At 42.1% G+C, this 20,591-nt stretch overlaps 1 protein-coding gene across 2 annotated transcripts; it reads left to right on the forward strand.

Moving 5' to 3' along the window:
• Positions 1-202: 202 nt before the first annotated feature.
• ALAS2 (5'-aminolevulinate synthase 2) lies at positions 203-20,234 on the forward strand. 2 transcript variants are annotated; one of them, XM_058658286.1, is made up of 11 exons: positions 203-317; positions 5,029-5,224; positions 5,845-5,967; positions 6,723-6,833; positions 8,338-8,560; positions 9,143-9,327; positions 11,810-11,989; positions 14,447-14,611; positions 15,184-15,452; positions 17,002-17,164; positions 19,954-20,234. In XM_058658286.1, exons 2-11 carry the CDS (start codon positions 5,044-5,046, stop codon positions 20,115-20,117), a joined length of 1,764 nt encoding a protein of 587 aa, XP_058514269.1. In that variant the 5' UTR covers positions 203-317; positions 5,029-5,043; the 3' UTR covers positions 20,118-20,234. The 2 variants fall into 2 exon arrangements, with proteins under 2 accessions (XP_058514269.1, XP_058514270.1); XM_058658287.1 differs by lacking the exon at positions 6,723-6,833 and having other exon boundaries at positions 215-317.
• The last annotated feature ends 357 nt before the right edge of the window (positions 20,235-20,591 follow it).

The raw sequence follows: 20,591 nt of genomic DNA on the forward strand, positions 1-20,591 counted from the left end.
TTTATTGCCCCTCTTCTCATGATTGAAGGTCAGAGAGGTGGTTTAGTTCTACGTGTGCTAGGTCTGAATGAGGGACTGATTCCAAAGCCCAGTGAAGTTATTTTACTACTCTAGAAGGAAAAGGCAGAGCTGAGAGAGAGGGAGAGGGGAGGGGGCTCCTCTGGGTTTATCTCTAGCACAGGCCTGAGATACCTCTCAGGCCAATACAGGGCAACTGAAGGCGGGGTGGGTGGAGCTGAGGCGGGGAAGGCATAAATGCCAGGTCCTAGCGCACAGCACTCACCCGTGGTTCGTTCGTCCTCAGTGCAGGGCAACAGGTAAGAGCTGTTGGTGCCCTCTGTCGTGTCTGCCTGCCCCACTCAGGGATGCCCATACTGACGCTGTGCTGACCAGACTGGACTTTCCCCTTGTTCGTTACGATCTGTCATACTGATGTTTTTTTTTCTTTTTTTTCTGACCTCAGTTCTCTTCCTGCTATTCCCTGTTTTCCCAACCTCCTTTTTTTTTCTTTTCCCCTTTTCTGTCTTTCGTTAGTTTTCAAAATCACTCACTTCATCACTCCGACTTTCTCTTATTCCTTGCTGAGTTTCCTTGGTATCCTTGTTCCTAAACTTTTCTGTCTCTACCCCCCCCCTTTTCCCTTCCTCCTTTCTTTTTTCTGTTTTCTCAGTTCTGTACCTTATTTCTTCCTTCGGTTCTCCACCCCCTCTCCCTTTGACACCTTTTCTTTGTCCAGCTGACAACGGAGCTCAAAGGATCAGAACCTAGGGGACAAGGCATACGGAGGAAAAACTGAGTGGATGTAGCAGGAATAGGGGTAAAGAATTTAGTCCTGGGAGACTTGGGGAAGTAATGAATAATTGACAGAAATAAGGGGGGGAGGTGGGAAAGGAATGCTGTGTCACTACTCAGAAAGGTGACAGAGTTGTATCCTCATACTAATTCCCTATGAGAACTTCAACTTTGCTTTGAAAGGGGGAATTTGGTCTAGGATTTCCACTTTACTCATTTTTATTTTGTGATGTTCTAAGTTTTTTCTGTTTCTCAGAACCTCTGATTCCAGGTATTTAAAGTTATTTATGTCTTTCTTACCTGACTTTTCCTTTGTCTATTTTCTCATGATCTGTCTGTCACTTTGATGGGTAGAGGTTGCTAAAAAGGAAGTAAGGCCTGATATATCCCATTCCTGAAACAAAGTGATCGCTTCCCCTCCAGATCTACTTGGTTCTTGAAAAGTCAGGTCCAAAAGGAATGCTGTACTGAGTAGTTGAGGCTAGCTCTGGAACTGTAGATTGGAAACTGACGTGAGTAAGGATTTTAAAGACACATGGCAAGTCTTTGAATAATGAATGACCTGTCATTTGATGTGAAATTTCAGCATAATTTCTTTGGCTGAAAGCATTGCTTTACGAGGATTCTTAGCAAGGATTTTCACACAGTGGGTACATTAGTTGTTAAATGGGGGAATGAATGAATGAATGATTGAATGAATGATGAATGATTGTTTAATAGTGTCTGATCTGTTCTTTTAGTAGAGACATTGGTCACATTGGAAATGAGCCTATGGTTCATGTATTAGAGCAGATAAAGGTTTGGATCAAATCTTTACTCAAGAAAATGTGAAGTAATATTTGAATCACGGATCAATAGTAGCTTAATGAATGGTCTCTGGAATGACACTGCCTAGGTTCAAGCCCTTCTTTTCCTGATTGTTAACTCTTTGACCTGGACTACTTAATATTTGGGGGCCTCAGTTTTCTCATAAAAAGGCTGTTTTGAAGATTAAATAAGTTGAAGCATGTGAAGAGTTTCCAACAGAGCCTGTGCCACAGTGAGAGCTCTGTAAATATTTGATTATGAAAATCAGATGAGATCTATGAATTCTCTGATCCCAGGTCTGCAGAGATACTGAGACCCACAGAAGGCAAGCACAGTATATTTACATAATAACTTGTAACAGGATTGAGATAGGAATCTGGTCTGTAGCTTTCTAGATCTGACCTGGATGTGAATGGCATTGGCTGTGTCTTCATAGAAAATAGAGAAAATAAGAACACTAGCTAACACTTATTCAGTATTTACCCTGGGACGGTTAATCTTCCTTCTATTGACTATCTGACAGGAATTTCACAACATTCCTGTGAAGTAGATAGTCCTTGTTATTATCTACATTTTATATATACATAAGAATTAAAGCAGGAAAGTCACTTTTCTATGGTCCCAAAATGAGTGAGTGGTGGAGCTAGTTCTGATTCTAACCCAAGTAATCTGATTCCAGACCTTGTCTCCTAATACTCTATTATCTAAAATGCTTCCTGGATTCAGTTTACTCACTCCAGTCTCATGGTAACTAGTAATGTAGAATGGAAATAAATCCCCAGATACCTTGACTCGAGGTTATGGGGCATAATGAGGGCCAGGCAGAGTGAGGCAGGACGAATTCCAGGAAAGGAATATCAGAATAAGAGAAACTGGAACTGGTGCCTGAAAGAACTTGAGAATCCAGCAAATTCCAAGAATCAGTTTGTATTTCCCAGGACCTTGAACATGTCATGACCGAAAGTCTCTTAGAGATGATGAACACATGAAACTCTTGTTTTTATATATGGAAGGTAAAGCACCTCAAGGCAGGACCGGACTTCACCTCCAATCCGGAGGAATCCCCTGATGTTGGTGTCATGATTGTCGTGGATGTTGCTCCTGAAGGGAAGGAGTGTACAGGATACCAGAAGCTGGCCATCTGCTTTTCCAGTCTGTCTCTGGCCTATCCACCTCTCTTACCACCAATAGCCAGGACCAGCCCATGCCAGATGCTCAGACATGATTCCAGGAAGGGGCTCTGCTTCTCTCCCACACCCTAGTCTCAGCTTAGGGAGTGGACAGTGCCAGTGGAGATAAGCTCTGGGAGCTGTATCTGTGGCTTGCAGGCTCATCTTCAAGTGTTTCAGCCTTCACAGGCAGGCAGGGGTGGGAACCTCATAACTACAGATGTGAGGGAGCCACTGGATCCAATCCAGGCATACTTATATTTGAAAATTGATCAAAACCAAGACCCAGAGAAGGGAAATGACTCGTTCAAGATCTTACAGTTTCAGGGGGAGTTGGAATAATAAAACTTGTTGAAAACATACTATGTGCCAGACACTATCCTAAAGATTTAATATGGGTTATTTCACTTAATCCTCCCAGCAACCTTTCTACCTTTGCCAATTTCAGGGCCCATATGCCTTCAGGTTATGTACCAATCCTGGCTGCTGTAAAATGCTGTGAGAGTGGGGGGGGGCACCCTGGTATAGAACATGGGAAGAAGACTGCTTTGTGAGACAGAAGAGGACTTGGCCTATGTGATCAAGAAGGGAAGGAGGTGAAGGCAGTTGCCATATGAGAGTAAGGTCACAAGTTCCTCCTGCTCACGAGTGACTCCCAACATAAGGCTGTGTTAGCATCTATTCAGTTAGCCTTCTTGGCAGTGCCAGGGTCTTAGCCCTCTTACATGCTCCCATATCGTGCCTATTGTCTTGTGCTTTATCTTGTTTCACCCAAGTTGGTTCTCCAACTTGCTCTTTCTGTTTAAATCTGTTTCTGTCTCTTGTTTCCTCTGGCTGATTTTCTATTGCTACCTCTTAGCCCACTCTCCTCCAAACCCTCTTCCTTACCCTTTAACCACCTCTCAGTATCTATCATCTGATGTTGTCATGTAGTCTACTCCCTTATGCTCTTCACTTTCTATCCCCTAACTTTTCTCTGTTGCTTAGCTCTTCCTAACCTCTGGAAGAATTTCTCCTTCATCTTTGGGTCTGACTCCATCCCTGCAGGATTCTCTCATCTTCTGCTCTTGGTTTCATGAGTCTTTGTGTGAGCCTCCAGGCTCCTGGATCTCCATGTCCCCCTCTGCAGCTGTTTGTGTGCCTATCTCCAACCCTATTCCTCTTATCTCAGTCTGTTTTCCCACATGTCTGTATTTCCCACTGGTCTCTTGTTTTTCTGTGTCAGTCCTCTCCACATCTGTTCACATCTCTGCCCTATGTACTCACCCTCTTCTTTGATCTTTTTCTCTCCTTCAGTTTGTTTTTCTGACTCTGGCAGCACCATCACAACACATTTTCCTCCTTTTATCTTTCCTGTCTTATTTTCTTCCAACTCTGCCTTCTCCACCAGAGAACCTGTTCATTCATTCATTTACTCTCATATTCAACAGATTTCTCGAGCATCTATGTGAAATCTGGTTTCTCTCTTCCTGCTCTCCTCCTCATTCACTTTGTCTCCTCTACTTCTTCCAGTGACCCACAGAGTACTTTTTTGTGCCTTGTCCTCCAGCTCCCTTGGGCCTTACTTTCACCTCCTTCTTTATCTGTGTTTATTCAAAGCCAGAAGCAAATCTAAAGGCAAACCCAAGAGAAGAAATTAGTTGTGAGTACCTTTCTAGCCATAAGTTTAGTTTAACTTAACATACTGGTCTGGGGACAAAGTCTGCAGGGCCTAGGGCCCTACTCTTTTTTCTTGTTTCCTAGATCTCCTTAAGCTGACCCCAATAGTCTCAAGCTCCTTCTCTCTCTCTAGCCAGGTTTGATTAGGAAACACCCTTGGATCAGCTTCAGGAGTTCTGGCCTACAGCATCTGTTTGTATTAGCAAGCTGAATCTTCACTTGGTTGAGGTCAATATTCATAGATTCTTCTCCTCAAGGCTTGGTGATTGCCACCTCTCCTCCTGCCACACACAAACACTTTGGTGAGCGTCACCATCACAAATGGGTTCAGTGGCAGAGCCTAAGGACCCAGGTTTTCTGATCTTCAGCTGGAACTCTTTCCCTCCTTTGCTTCATGCTCAGTTTCCTCTTTCTTTCTCTCTGATACCCTAATGCTATATTTTAACATTGGGAAATAAGTTCTCATGAAGAACTATACGGCATCTCTAAGGGCAGCAAGTTGTGGGTGGGCAGCTAGGGACAAGGGATCAAACATGGGAATAAACTTTTGCTTATGGCCAGGCTCTCACGATCTAATCTCATCTCTTCTAATCTGCTACAGGACTTCGGGCTCAAGATGGTGGCAGCAGCCATGTTGCTACGGTGTTGCCCAGTTCTTGCCCAGGGCCCCACAGGCTTCCTGCGTAAGGTGACTAAGAATCATCAGTTCCTGTTTGGTACTGGACGCTGCCCCATCTTGGCTACTCAAGGACCAACATGCTCTCAAATCCACCTTAAGGAAACCAAGGCTGGAGAAAGTAAGACGAGGCTGCTGGTAAAAAGGGGAAAATGGGCCCAGGAATGAACGTTTCGAATCATACTGGGCACCACTGCCTAACAATTCAGAGGGTTCATGTGAAAAGTTTCAAGGCAGAATAAATTAGCTTAAAATATACCCAACATCTATCTTGTTTCAGGATGTCTAAAAGAACCTCAGTCCCATATCCCCTTAAAACTCCTTAAAATTGGCTGAATGGACCCTAGACCCTATTGCTTCAAGATACATACCTTTGCTCTTGCCAAACTATTCTCTCTCATATTCTGTGCCAGAATAACTCATAGTTCTCATTCAAAAGAGAGCTTAAGAAGCATCTCTGTGAAGTCCCAGACCTCTAGTTGTTCAATTCCATTTCTGGATCATGTCCCTTCCTTCTTTGAGAAGCCCATCTCCCCTCACATTCTAACTCATAGCATTTTTTCTAGTGTATGTGATTCCAACCAGCTTAGAAGAACCCTCTAACACAGAGACCAGACACATCTATCCTCTGCACCTTCTGTATAGCCTGAGATCAGGCTTTGGGATGCAATAGATCTAGTTAAGTTAAACTACACTTATGAGTAGAAATGTACCCACAAATAACCTCTTATCTTTGCACAGACACTCCATCTTGGGCCAAAGGCCACTGTCCCTTCATGTTGTCAGAACTTCAGGATGGGAAGAGCAAGATTGTGCAGAAGGCAGCCCCAGAAGTTCAAGAGGATGTGAAGGCTTTCAAGACAGGTTGGAGTCAAGTTCCATCTTACCTGATCTCTATTTTTAATGCTTGAACTTACTTTATCCTTAGTCCAACACTTGAGCAAGAGCAGCTAGTGTACATCCCATAATGGGAAGTTCAGTCTTTCCCAGGGTAGCCATTGTAGGCAATAGCTTAGACTATTCACTGAAGTATATCCTTCCAAACATACAGATGGAACTTTTGAGCCCACCAGAGGTCTGCCTCCTCTCTCCCAGGTGGCTAAATAGATCTCAACAGATTCAGCTTCCAGATTTAGGCAATTTTATAACAATCTCAACTTATACAAAAGAACAAGCATCAGGGGTAGATATAGCCCTTAGAAAAGTAGAAAACCACGGGTCATTTTAATTCAACCACTTGAGAGATGGCTAGACTACTGACATCTTTTATAGATTCTTTGGGGATGCTATTAATGGCAAAAAACTAAAGCAGAGATTTAACAATGTATGGAAAAGAAGAATAAGGTTTACTTCCCTGTACCTACCTGCCAAGTACAGGACCCAGTGTAAATGTCCATTACCTTACCTAAGGGATAAGTGTGAAGTCATGTTTCCTGACAAAACAGGATTTGTCACTTGGGGAAATGAGTAGGACTTCTCTTTGCAGATTTCTTCTCTTTGTAACAAGCTTTATGACTTTATAAACTTGAATTTTCATATATTACACTGAGCTTAAACAGAACAATACTTGTTTCTTTTTCTCCCTATCCATGGCGAATAAATTCCACACTTCCTCTCAGATTTGCCCTATATCTTGGCCTCAACCAGCCCGAGGAAGCAATTCTCCGGTCCCCAGGAGCCAGAGCAGATTTCAGGGAAGGTTACACACTTGATTAAAAACAACATGACTGGTGAGTCTTCTGAAGTTGCAATAAAGGGGCTGATTGGAATAAGGAAGGAATACTGAAAGGCATCTAGCAGAATAGAGGAAAAGGTATGGAAGAGCTTTGGAACTGAGTTGAAATTTTAGTGCTTGCACTTGCTGAATATGTGTGCTTTGGCAGGGAAGCCACTTTCCCTCCATGGTTTTAAAATCTCTACCTCAAGAGGGTGTCATAAAAATTATAATTATGTTTATGGGGCTGTTTCTAGCTTGTTATTAGGCCTCAATTAGTATTTGGCTTACTGTGTTTATTTCTTACCATGCTTTCTTCAAAAGCAGAAACCCGTTTTTGCCTTTCTTATATGTGTTTATATCCATTTTATAATAAAATTAGCTTTATTTTGTCAAAAATAATTATTGCAAAAATAGTTTTCAACAGGGCCCGGCGGCGTGGCCTAGCGGCTAAAGTCCTCGCCTTGAAAGCCCCGGGATCCCATATGGGCGCCGGTTCTAATCCCGGCAGCTCCACTTCCCATCCAGCTCCCTGCTTGTGGCCTGGGAAAGCAGTTGAGGACGGCCCAAAGCTTTGGGACCCTGCACCCGCGTGGGAGACCCAGAAGAGGTTCCTGGTTCCCGGCATCGGATTGGTGCGCACCGGCCCGTTGCAGCTCACTTGGGGAGTGAAACATCGGATGGAAGATCTTCCTCTCTGTCTCTCCTCCTCTCTGTATATCCGGCTTTCCAATAATAATAAAATCTTTTAAAAAAAAGTTTTCAACAAATGCATATTTACAAACTGAGGATGTTACAAATTTACACCACCAACAGCCATATTAGTTGCTGTCTGCAACAACGACATCTCATGTGTGAAGTCCTAGAATTTAACAAACCCTTTGGAATATATTTTAATTTGTCATGAAAATAGCATTACCATATTTTGCGGATGTAATAGGTTAAAGGAATCAGCTCCAAGTCATTTGGTGGACATTTTCCTGATGTATGGCCTTGGTCAAATTATTTGCTCTCCTTTTGGCTTAGTTACCTCTTTTATAAAATGAGGGTAGTAACAGAACTTTCCATTTAGAGTTATTGTACTTGGGTATATTATGTGCTGCTTGCAGATGCTCACAACTGCAAAGAAGGTATTGAGCCCCATTCAACAGATGAGGAGACTAAAACTAAGAGGGGATTTGTGACTTGCTCAAAGTCATACAACTAACACAACTAGGTTCATACATTAGAGATGAAAGTAGTAATTCTAGTAAGGATGCTTACATGTTAACCCGGGGAACAGGGATATGGTCATCTCAAGCATAGGAAGTCTGCCTGACTATGTGCATGAATTACTAGCAAATGAGTGAGTGAACAGTGATGGCTGAGTGAAGCATTGTAAACTAAATATGGTCAATGACAGAGTAAATACATGTATATATTTATTACACTAGATAACTCAAAAGTCAACAGCATGGATACAATATGCATTAGCTAGAAAGAGATTTGAAATGGATTTTCTTCATCCTCATCTCCTACAGGAAATGAAGCCTTTGGTTATGACCAGTTTTTCAGGGATAAGATCATGGAAAAGAAACAAGACCACACCTATCGTGTGTTCAAGACTGTGAACCGCTGGGCTGATGCATACCCATTTGCTCAACACTTTTCTGAAGAGTCTGTGGCCTCCAAGGATGTGTCTGTCTGGTGCAGTAATGACTACCTGGGCATGAGCCGGCATCCTCGAGTCTTGCAGGCGACACAGTGAGTGATAGTGCCTGGGCCATGAGCCATGGGGTTATATCCAGAAAAGACTTGAAGACACACGTGGAAGAAAAAAGCAGAGTTTGCTTTGAAAATATGGGTTCTTTTGTCACCCATTTTGCCTAAGATCCTGAAGCTTGTTTAATCCTTACATATGAACTACTACAGTTAAACATGTTTTCTAAAGCCTTGAGTGTCCGGTGCTATGAAGAATGGGAAGCCAAGCATAGAGCACTCTGCATGAGCTCTTAACCAACTGGAGAATAGGTATTGCTGGAGATGGTGTGTGACTTCCTCTAGGTCTTCCAAGCTGCTCAGGTTCAACTAGATTCTTCTTCCATTTCTGAGTACCCCGAGACTTAAAAGGAAGGTTCATGTATTCCTCTTTTTCTTATCTTTCCCTCTACTTTGCCACATAGGATACAATAGAGGATTTACTAGGTCAACATTAATCTTTAGAAGGAATGGTAAAGTACCCTGCTATTCAGATTCTGACCAGGTGGTTATTATTATTATTATTATTGTTGTTGTTGTTGTTATTATTCCCTTTCTTTTTTACACCTGTGTTTTTTTCTTGGCCAGGGATACCCTGCAGCGTCATGGAGCTGGAGCTGGTGGAACCCGTAATATCTCAGGCACCAGCAGGTTCCATGTGGAGCTTGAGCAGGAGCTGGCTGAGCTGCACCAGAAGGACTCAGCTCTGCTCTTCTCTTCCTGCTTTGTGGCCAATGACTCAACTCTTTTCACCTTAGCTAAGATCCTGCCAGGTAAGCCTGAGGCCTGATCGTTGTTCAGGGATAGTATCTTGCAACAAAGCATCCAGTGTCACTGTCATCATTGCTCCTCTCCTCTGAGCCCACTTGCTCCCATTGTTCCTCTTTCTTATCCTCAGCACTGGATGATGACATCTCCTGTTTTCTGGTCTTATGAGCCTAAGCTGAGGCCCACTACTGGGCACAATCACCCACCTTCACAGAATGCTAACACCATAAATTTATCACTTCCCAAGTTATCAAAAGCCCTTTTATATCTTCACTGAAGCTTTTCTTAAACTTCCCTCTTCTAAAATCTTCGACTACCTCCTCCTTCACTCTCTGCCAATAGCCTCATATCCTACTTCATAAAGAAAAAAGTCACCAGAAAGAAACTATATCTATTGCCAACAATACTGTGAAATTATTTGCTTATTCATTGACTCTTCCACATTTTCTCCCTCTACAACAGAAAACAAGATCCACCCTACCCAAAGCCAACACCTTCATCCGCATAGTTGACCCCATCTTCCCCTCAACCATTTTCTACCCTCAGCTAGAGATGTCCTCACTTCAGTTGCTTTGTCATCTTTTCATTACAGTCCCAACTCCTAATGGCATATCTCCATCTTTCCTAGTCATCTGGGGCTCATACAATTGCTCAGAGAAGAGCTAGTAAAGATTCATAGTCCCTAGCCTCTACTGGACTCTTTATGCTCTCCAGTAATATTGTTTCAGCTCTCTAAGTCCCCAAGCTCTCAAGCATGCTGGAAACGTTTGCCCCAAATCCCTTTGTCTTCAGCCTTCTTATGCTGCTCTCCCCATCCACAGAATACTTTGCCTCATTCTGAAAACTGAAGATTCTTAATTGTAATGTCCTCAACTCATAGCTGCAACAAACCTATACACTCACAAAAATCTCATCTGTTCCTTACTCCTTTTCTTTTGTTACAATGGAAGAAGTTCCCCTTTTCCTGTCAAACAGCCTTTCACTTGGAGTTCAGTGTCCCATTTCCCTCTTCCCTTCTTAGGAATACAGCCTACTAGCTCTATCCTATATCTTCAGCTTCACCATATCTTTAGATATATATTTAATCTCATGTATATTCAAAACCATTGTCTTGATCCCTTATCACCTTTTAGCTATTGCCCTTTCTCCTCCTTACAACAGGCAAACTGCTTGTGAAAGACAGCTACTTCCTCTTGATTCTTCAGTATATAGTCGATACCACTCTTACTTCTTGGAAAATTTTTGCAAGGTCACTTGTAATTCCCATCTAAACTCCACATCTTTGGGATTTTGTTCAATCAATACTCCCTTAGCCATTGTAATTGAACTTCTTTGCATCTCTGCTGACAGCATCCTTGCCTAGACAAGCATCATTTTCTTGATCTTACCTTTGTCTTCCTAGAATCTATTTTCCCTGGCAGTCAGAATGATGCTTCAAAAATATAGATGTAAATCTATCTACATCATTCCTCTGGTAAAAACTCTAATGGGCTTGCACTGTCCACAGCACTAAATGCAGATTCCTTCTCATGGTTTCTACAGCTCTCGTAAATCTGGATTCTATATATCTCTTCAGCCTTATTTCTTGATAGTACTCCTCTTACTCATGTAATAATATAATCATTAATAACTGATTCACTCATACACTCCTTGTTTATTCATCTATGCATTCAAAAATGTTTACTTAGCATATACTATGCCATATTCTAAGTGCCAGAGACAGAGTTTTAAAAAGAATGCTTCTTCCTTTGGGAAGCCAGGATTCATTTTCTCAATTAAATATCACTCTTATGAAAGACCACAGTTCTTCGATGTCAGTCAAGTGTTGGGGACCAGCAATCAATTGTCTCTACCAATCTATCACCCCCACCTGCTTTCCAGCACTGGTTAGTAGAAATTCCTACATTTCTTAGTTTCTAGAGAAAAGACTTCTCTCTAGACCTTAAATTTCTCAACCAGACAGTAAAGGGGCTGGCTCTCACGTTTACTAACTTCTCTTCCTGTTTTACATGCTACAATCTTAGTGTTATAAAATGAAATCCTGATGAGTCTCCACATCTCTAACTATCTGCAAATGTATGAATCTGGAAGAGGTAGGCTCTGATCCAGATCAAGAAGAATCAGTGTGCATCAGCAAGTACACCCTAGGATAGAGCTCTTTCCAAGCCTTGATCTTACATGTCAGGGAAAGGTAACAAGAGAGTTTAAAGAGTCCTGAGAAATAAGTTTTCCTCTACTCCAAGATAGGCAAGAGGCCAGATTGGTGTGTTAGAAATGACTGGGAGGTAGAGAGATCAGAATTTTTTTGGCAAATTCAATCTTTCAAGAGAGGAAGGGGCATCACAAAATCTCCTGGAGGAAAAGGAAGCAGAGCTGAGTCTTCAAAGGGAAGAGAGGGTTGTCCTTCTTCCCCTTTCAGGTCAAACCTGAGGGTTGACGTGGGAAGACTAGGATGGCAGTTTAAGGATTGTCTATCTGGATTTTCAGGGTGCGAGATTTACTCAGACGCAGGCAACCATGCTTCCATGATCCAAGGTATACGTAATAGTGGAGCAGCCAAGTTTGTCTTCAGGCACAATGACCCTGACCACCTGAAGAAACTTCTAGAGAAATCCAATCCCAAGACACCTAAAATTGTGGCCTTTGAGACTGTTCACTCTATGGATGGTATGTATAAGGGTATGCTTACTAGTATTGGTCTCAGAAAAAAATACAATGGTGGGTGATAACAGCTAACATTCATAGAGTATTTTATGTTCTAAGCATGATTATTAGAATCTTACATGTACTTAACTTACTTAATCCTCTATGAGTTAGGTGCCATTATTTTTACTCTTATATGAGAAAACTGAAACATGTACAAGTAAAATAAGTTGCCCAAGGTCATACAGATAAAAAATGCCAAGGAATAGAAGCAATTATTATATTTACCTTATAGGTAAATATCCTATATCCTACAAACCATAACTCTAATTTCTTGCACAATACTCTCTCCATTAGAAATTATGTGCAAGTTAATAATACCAATATCTGCTTTCTACAAAGGATAATTTCACAAACAATTGCCTAGGATTTTTCAAGGTGTCCATTATGAAACACTAGAATCAAAACAGGTTTTCAAGTGAGGCAGACTTCAATTAAAATCCTGCCTTTGAGATTTACTGCCTAGATGACCTTGATTTACTGTTTAGATCTGCCACCTTCAGTTTTCTCAAGGTAAAATATCTACTTATAAGAACCAGATGTGATGGAAGCCATTCAATAGAAAAAAAATGAGCTTTACTCTCCTACCACCTTTCTTTTCCCAACTAAAACAATCCCAAAGCTTTCTGTTGCTGACTCTATTGAGCAGAAATCATGTTTTAAGCATCCCCTTCTGGATTTTTTTAAAGGGAAGGGCTGTTGATTTGATTTCCACTTGCCACTTTTCCAACTGAAAACAGAAAAGTCCATAGCCTTCCCCTGCTTTAAAGTGCCATTAGCATCATGCACAGGGTTCTGACACTGGATTATCCATGTTCAAATCCCACTATGACATGTACTATCTTGGTTAACTTTCTTAATTGCTCTGTGTCTCAGTTACCTTATTTGAAAAAATGGAGGTAATAGTGATAGAACATCTGTTAAGAACCAGAAAATATGTGAAAAATGACTATCATTTCACTTCTATATTTCTCCAATGTGATAAAGTAAAACCATGCTTTTTATACAGTTATAACACTAAGAATATTCAACTTCATTTTTCCTCAAATGCCAATCACATTGGGAACATTTTACTTCTTTACATTTGCAAGTAAATGATTCCTTTAAAAAAAAAAGTAGAAAATGTCTAAACTGTCAATGCTTAGGAGCTGATTTCCTCCCATTGAAAAGATACTTGAATCCTCACACTGTCTTCGTTTCAGAACCCACTGCCTGTAGGTGGCTCCCATTATGTTGTCTAATCAGGTATTTGCATTCTTTATTTCTGTTCTAGAGCCCCTGTTTCCCCATGAACATATTTCTTTCGTATTCCAACTCATTGCACTTCAGTAGTTTCCAGGAGTGCAGAGGGATAAGGAATGGTACAATATGTATGCTGTTATACATTCAGCATGGTCACAAGGTCTATATGCATGAGATTCACAGCTATTTGATGATCTTATAAATGCCTGTCAACATAGAAAATATCTGGAAAACACGGAAAAATGGAAAATCTGAATACAAAATGGAAGGAAACATAGAGATTACTTCTAATTTTCCTTCATTTGATAGATTGAGATTGAGCCTAAAAGAGGGAGCCTTCTGCAAACAACACTGATAGAAACAAGAGGAAAATACATTCACATAGAGACAGAAAACATAGAAGCCAAATCACAAGGAAATATAGAAATAGACACAAGAGCACAGAGAAAGATATTCTGGAGGTGAGATAGTCATTGATATCGACAAAAGGACACAGTGGGAGAGAAGACAGGGAGGGGAGGAAAGGGAGGGAAAAGAAGGGAAGGCAACAGGTAGAGGGAAGGAAGGAAGGTAAGGGAGGAAAGTGAGAAAGGGGGAGAAATAAAGATGACAAAGAGGTAAGAAGGTAAAAGAAGAAAAAAAGTCAGATAGAAAAATAGAGACATAGAAAAAATTATGGAAACAGGCACAAGAAATAGATAGACAGAAGGAGGGCAGGAAAAATAATATTGGCAAAGCTGCCAACAGCAGCTGGCCAAGGTGACATCTACATGAATTAAGCTGGCAAAAACAAACCAAAAAAAATCATACGGGATAATGCCAACCCTAAATGAAAGTGCACAGAAGTTCAAGAAAACACACACACACACACACACACACACACACACGAGGCAGAGAGACCAGAAAAACAGCAGAACACAAACATCCTCAAAATGAACCAAAATTGTAAAGACAGCCAAGTCCTGATCCCAGGTTGGGGAAAACACACACACAAAGAACTTGGAGTGGGGTGAGTGCAGGAAATCCATACATACAACGAGGTTTCAAATAGTCTCACCTGAGGGGGAAGGTGCAACACCCTTTTTCAATCCAAAGCAGGTATGCATGGGAAATGCCACATTGGAGATGGGTGGTGGGGGGGTGTTATCACCACTTATCCATCCCTCTGGCTTTGTTCAGGTGCCATCTGTCCCCTGGAGGAGCTGTGTGATATAGCCCATCAACACGGTGCCCTAACCTTTGTGGATGAAGTCCATGCTGTAGGACTGTATGGATCCCGGGGTGCTGGGATTGGGGAGCGTGATGGAATTATGCATAAGATTGACATCATCTCTGGAACTCTTGGTGAGTGAATGCCTTGGACCACCCTCAGAAAAAAATCCGGAGAGAAGACACTTGCAAGAACCTTTTCTTCTTTTTCCCAAAGCTGCAGGAGCTGTTTGGGTAGAATCTACAACCCTGTGTGACTGTTCTAGATTCCTTCGCTTTACTTCCATCCCACTGCAGAGTTGCTGACAAAATCTGGGGCGGCAGAGGGGTGGGGGAACCGAAAGGACCTTGGAGCTGGGCCAAACAGCCAGGTTAAACCTGAGTAAGTGGAGACTTGTTTACAAACTTCTCCCCCATCCTAGCCCCAAGTTTCATTGTAGCTTCTTGCCTGGCCTTAACCAGCTAAAGGTCTCCACCCAGCTCCTGCCTATCAAGTCATTGCACATGGCAGGACTTGAAAGTCCTATCACAAGGCAGCAGAATTATCAGCCTGTCTGCCTTGTCATGGACAAGAGATGAAGAAGGTTGGAGAAGGAAGTAGGGAACTCTGGTCTCTGATGCAACTCCTTGTGTTACCTGGGAGCAAGAATTTGTTCTTCTGAGGACTAATCATGGGTTCTGGGCATATTGTTCTTTTCTGTTTCCAGGCAAGGCCTTTGGCTGTGTGGGTGGCTATATCGCCAGCACCTGTGACTTGGTGGACACGGTGCGCTCCTATGCTGCAGGCTTCATCTTCACTACTTCACTGCCCCCCATGGTGCTCTCTGGGGCCCTGGAATCTGTGCGGCTGCTCAAGGGAGAGGAGGGCCAGGCCCTAAGGCGGGCCCACCAACGTAATGTCAAGCATATGCGTCAGCTACTGATGGACAGGGGCCTTCCTGTGATCCCCTGTCCCAGTCACATCATTCCCATCCGGGTGAGAGCCTCATCCTGCCCACTATCCTCCCTATGTCTCTCTTCTGGAATCCTTCCCATATTTAGCAAACTGATACACTGATAGCTGCTCCTATAAACTTTTAGCTTTTTTGTTAATGATATTCCTTATTGCCACCTTTATTTTCCTTTTTAAAGTATCAGACATTTTGGTTAATCAATTATTATTATTATTATTATTATGCAACCGATCACAATTCATCAGTCTACACCCAGACCCTTATTATGCCTTATTATGCTGAGTACTCACAGTCTGTAATTCAGTATTTTTCACAGTATGGCTTGGAATCATCAGTGTGTCAAAAAAAGCAGTTTAGTAGATTATGATTAACACTTAAAAAAATATGGGTGTCAGCATTTAGCTTGGCAGTTAAGATGTCCATATCCCACATCAGAGTGGCTAGGTTCAACTACTGGCCCTGACTTCTGATTCCTGACTCCAGCTTCCTGCTAATGCAGATCCTGGGAGCTCAAGTAACTGGGCTGCCATCCACATAGGAGACCAAGATTGCATTCTTGTCTCCTGACATTGGCCCTACACAGTCCCAGCCATTGTGTACATTTGAGCAATGACCAGTGGATGGGAACTCTTTCAAATAGTTTTTTTGAAAGATAGTATACAAAATGTTGGAGTATATCATACATTGTAAGGGTATCATTTTTTGATAAATTTGTTTCAGGCACATATGTGTATATATATATATATATGTGTGTGTGTACATATGTGTATGTAAAGTCATTGTATAAAATGAATTAAAGGAACCAAATTGTTAAATGACATCTATTTGTGTGAATTAGTAAATAGTATGTAAGAAAGATATTTATGGTAATAATTTTATGGATGAGAAAGAGATACAGTCATACCTCAGTATCCAAGGGATACCATGCTCCAAGGATGCTCAAGTCCATATATAAATGGCATGGTATTTTTATATAATCTACACACATCCTCCTCTATACTTTAAACCATCTCTATATGATTTATAATGCCTAATACAATGTCAAAACCATGCAAATAGTTGATACATTGTTTATGGACTATTCAGTACAAATGCATTTAAAAAATATTTCTGATCTGCAGTTGATTGAATCCAGGGACACAGAACCAAGAAACATGGAAGGCTGACTGTTGCCACCGACCCTGAGGCTAACCCAATGGCCCCCTGAGAGACTGAATTTTAAAATATCTGTTATTTGAACCAAAACAATGATAACAACCAGAAGCAACCTGAGAAATACGTCTTTTCACCTTAGAAGTACCCCACATTAACCTACTAGCTAAATAAAATCACGCTCTGGAAAGTGTCAAAATAAAAGCCCTAATATCACCTCCACCCTTATTCCCTTCAAACCTACTGCTAGCTCTGGACTTCTTCTCTGCAGAAATTCTGAAACTGTCACTAAGTGTCTTATGAATAATATGTGCCCAGATTCAATGTCGTTCCTTGATCTGGTTCCTTTTACACACCCAATGCAGCTACGGATGATGGGGAGAGGTTGGCAGATACTAACAGTCTTTCTCTGGATCCCAGGTGGGTGATGCTGCACTCAACAGCAAGATCTGTGATCTCCTGCTCTCCAAGCATGGCATCTATGTGCAGGCCATCAACTACCCCACTGTCCCCCGGGGTGAGGAACTACTTCGTCTGGCACCCTCTCCACACCATAGCCCTCAAATGATGGAAGATTTTGTGGGTAAGTCCTCAACATGGGGGTCCACATACTTCCCCAGCCTCATCCCAGGATCTGAAGAACAGATGTCATTCAGTTTATATATATTTCCAGAACACCTACTGCATGTCAGTCTTGAAAAAATTGGGGTCACAAATCAGTGAGAAACAGATCTTAGATTTGTAGGGCTTCTGTTTGGTTGAGGAGACCATGGCAGACATAAAGATGTGGAGCAGTTATGAAGACTAAACAAAGACAGGGCACAGGAGAGTTGTAGAGCAGAGAGGAGGTCCTGGCAGGACACAAGACAGGCACCATACTTGAGTTGTAACTTCAGCTTTGTGCTGCAATGTAAGTGGTATTGACCCATGAGAAGAAGTGGTGGGGAAGAGGTACTCTTAGTAGAGGCAAAACAATGATGGAAGGCAAGAAAGGGAGTTAAGAAGCAGTTTGGGGTTATTGTAACAACCATAAGCAGGTATTACTAGAATGCAGGGGTAAACAGTGGGGAAGAGGAGTGTTAATGCATAAATCTAAAAAGATAGCTCGAGGCAGGAGTTGGACTGAGAGATGTATGGAACTGAGTAGCTAATCATTCACCTGAAGTGTACTGGATTCTTCTTGCATGTAGTTTTCAGCCCAGGTCTAGGAACAGAGCAGGTGCTCACTGCAGACCCACAGATGAGATATGTGGGTAGTCTGTGTAGTGTTACAAAGTTACAAAGAGGGTATTCACTTATGGCTAGAAAAGATGGAAAGTCTGAATTGTAGAGGCTTTATGAGCGGGGAAGCCCTTTTACATGGATAATCAGGAAAGCCATTCCAGAATAAGGGAATCCCATGAGGAATGACATATAGACAGGCAAGCAGAAGGCGTGTGTTGACAACACAGCCTCTCTCACCTCTTCCTCTGGCTTAATTCCCTTCATCTCAACTGAACTCAGGCAGCTTTTGATTATTTAAACAAATACCTATCAAGAACATGCTGAGTGCTAGACATTGTTCTAGGTGCTGGGGATCCAGGAATAAACTGACAAGAAGACACAAAATCTACCCACTGAAGCTTACACTGTAAGGGGCGGGTCAATCAAAAACTCAAAAGTATTTTTAAAAAGCAAATTCACAAATGTATTAGCTTTTCACTGCTTTAATGAAATATCTGAAACAGGCTAGCATTGTAAGTGAAAGACATTTATTTGGCAAATTGTAATGGTGGATTACAATGGTAGGAGGAAATGAACACATCTCAAAATACACACACACATACAGAGAGACAGAGAGAGAGGGAGAGAGAGACTGATTCAGAGGTCAGGTTTGAGTTTCATAATTTACTCTTTTCAGTAGTCACTTCAGAAGACCAGTACTTCTTTCTGAGAGCATCATACCCAATGACCTAAGGCTGTCCCTCTAGGCCCCTCCCAGAAAGGTTCCATCATCCCTCACATCACCACATGGAGGCCTAAGTTACCAAGGCATGAAACTTTAGAGTGTGGAACACAATAAAAACATACCCAAATAATAGCAGGTAACATAATAATTTTAAATTCTATGTTTTAAAACATTTTTCAACAGGATAAATGGGCAGTAAGTGCTAGAGACTGGGGTTAATTTAGAAGGCTATAATATTAGAGTTTCAAGTATAGAGACTCATTGAGGTGACACTTGAGCAAAGACCTGGTAAAGGTAAAGGAGTTAGTTAGGCAGGTATCTAAGGGAAGGGTATCCCAGGTAGCAGGAACAGACTAAGCCAGGGAAACCTCTGCATTCCTTTTAGATTTGAGATATAATGAGTGTGCATTGAGTAATGTGAAGAACTAGATGATGGAAAAACTGAGCAGACTGAGGCAATGTGGAGTCAGATTATGGAGAGTAACCATAAACTGCTGGAACGATTTTTGCTTTTGCTGAAAACCTTTGGAAGGATATTAACAGAGGACTGACATCTAACTCAGGTTTTAACAGAATTGCTGACTTCTGTGTTGAGAACACATTGAAAGGGAACAAGAGTTGACAGGCAGACACAACAGAGGGTTGTTGCAATATTCCAGGTGACAAGCAATGGTAGCTCAGATCTGATCATAGTGATGGAGGTGATCAGAAGTCATCCTATTTTGAAGGCAGAGCCAATGTTATTTGCTAATATGTGGGTAAGAGAGAAAGTGAAAAATGAAGATGGTTCTAGCATTTTTGGACTGAACAACTTGAATTGTCAGCAATGATATGAAGAAGGTTTAAAGTAAGGCAGGTTTGGAGGGTAGAGACATGAGTAGCTCAGTTGTGCCTGTGTTCAGCTAGATATATAGGAAAGCCATTGATAGGCAAGAATGGATATCAAGAGAGAAGTCTGGGGTAGATATGAGAATTTCAAAACTGTCAGCCTGTGATAGTGTTAAAAGCCATGAGATGAGATCACCGAGGGCATGAGCACAGAATAGATTCTTCCTACAACTGGTCCTCTGAATTGCCACACCTCCCAGAACACACCCTCCTTAGGTTCCCTTGTCATAGCACTAATGACCTAGTCTTCCTCACCAGGTTAGTTTTCAAGGACAGATTCACTTGTCCATCCATAGTACTTCCTGGACTGAGGGAGTACACTAGGCCAGGCAAATATGGTTTCAAATTGTGTCAAGGAATGCTTCCCGATCTTTTACACATCCAGTAGCCACAGATGGTAACACTCAAGCAAAGAGACACTATTTCCAGCTCCAAAGTACCTCAAAGGGTTGAGGGGATCAGTATCTTGGTACAACTGGGGATTTAGAAAACCTAGTCTAACCCATTCTTTCCTTTCTCCTTCCTACAACCTTCAGAGAAGCTGTTGGTAGCCTGGACTGAAGTGGGGCTGCCGCTCCAGGATTTGTCTGTAGCTGCCTGCAATTTCTGTCACCGTCCCGTGCACTTCGAGCTCATGAGTGAGTGGGAACGTTCCTACTTTGGGAACATGGGGCCACAGTATGTCACCACTTATGCCTGAGAAGCCAGTTTCCTCACATCCTTACTTCACCTGCACTTCTCTTGAAGCTGAGCCTCCTCCTGCCCTGTTTTGTTGTGTGCCTTTAGCTGACTTGAGCCTGAAATAAAAAGCAAACTGCAGCATCTATAGCCTTTTCTGGGAGAAGACAGGTAACACACCTGACTCCCTCAAATTAGCAGCTCATATATCACTTGTTGGCTGACCACACCCATTTACTGACAGGGAATCTAAGATCCATAAAGGGGGAGGGAATGGCCATTGCCTACACAGTTCTACGAAGAACCAAGGCGTTTGGCAGACTGATGTGAAATGGCTTTTTCCTATTGCTGTCAACAAAAATCCTTTGACCCAACCTAGGAGCTCGAGCTCCACGCAGCCCCTGGAGCCTGGACACACTCAGCCCTAACCAAACTGCCTGGAGGGAAGCAGTGGCTCCTCAAAACTGAGGTTAATTTCCAGAAAGGGGAAGCTCTT

The sequence above is a fragment of the Ochotona princeps genome, chromosome X (genome assembly GCF_030435755.1).
Source record: "Ochotona princeps isolate mOchPri1 chromosome X, mOchPri1.hap1, whole genome shotgun sequence".
NCBI lineage: Eukaryota > Metazoa > Chordata > Mammalia > Lagomorpha > Ochotonidae > Ochotona > Ochotona princeps.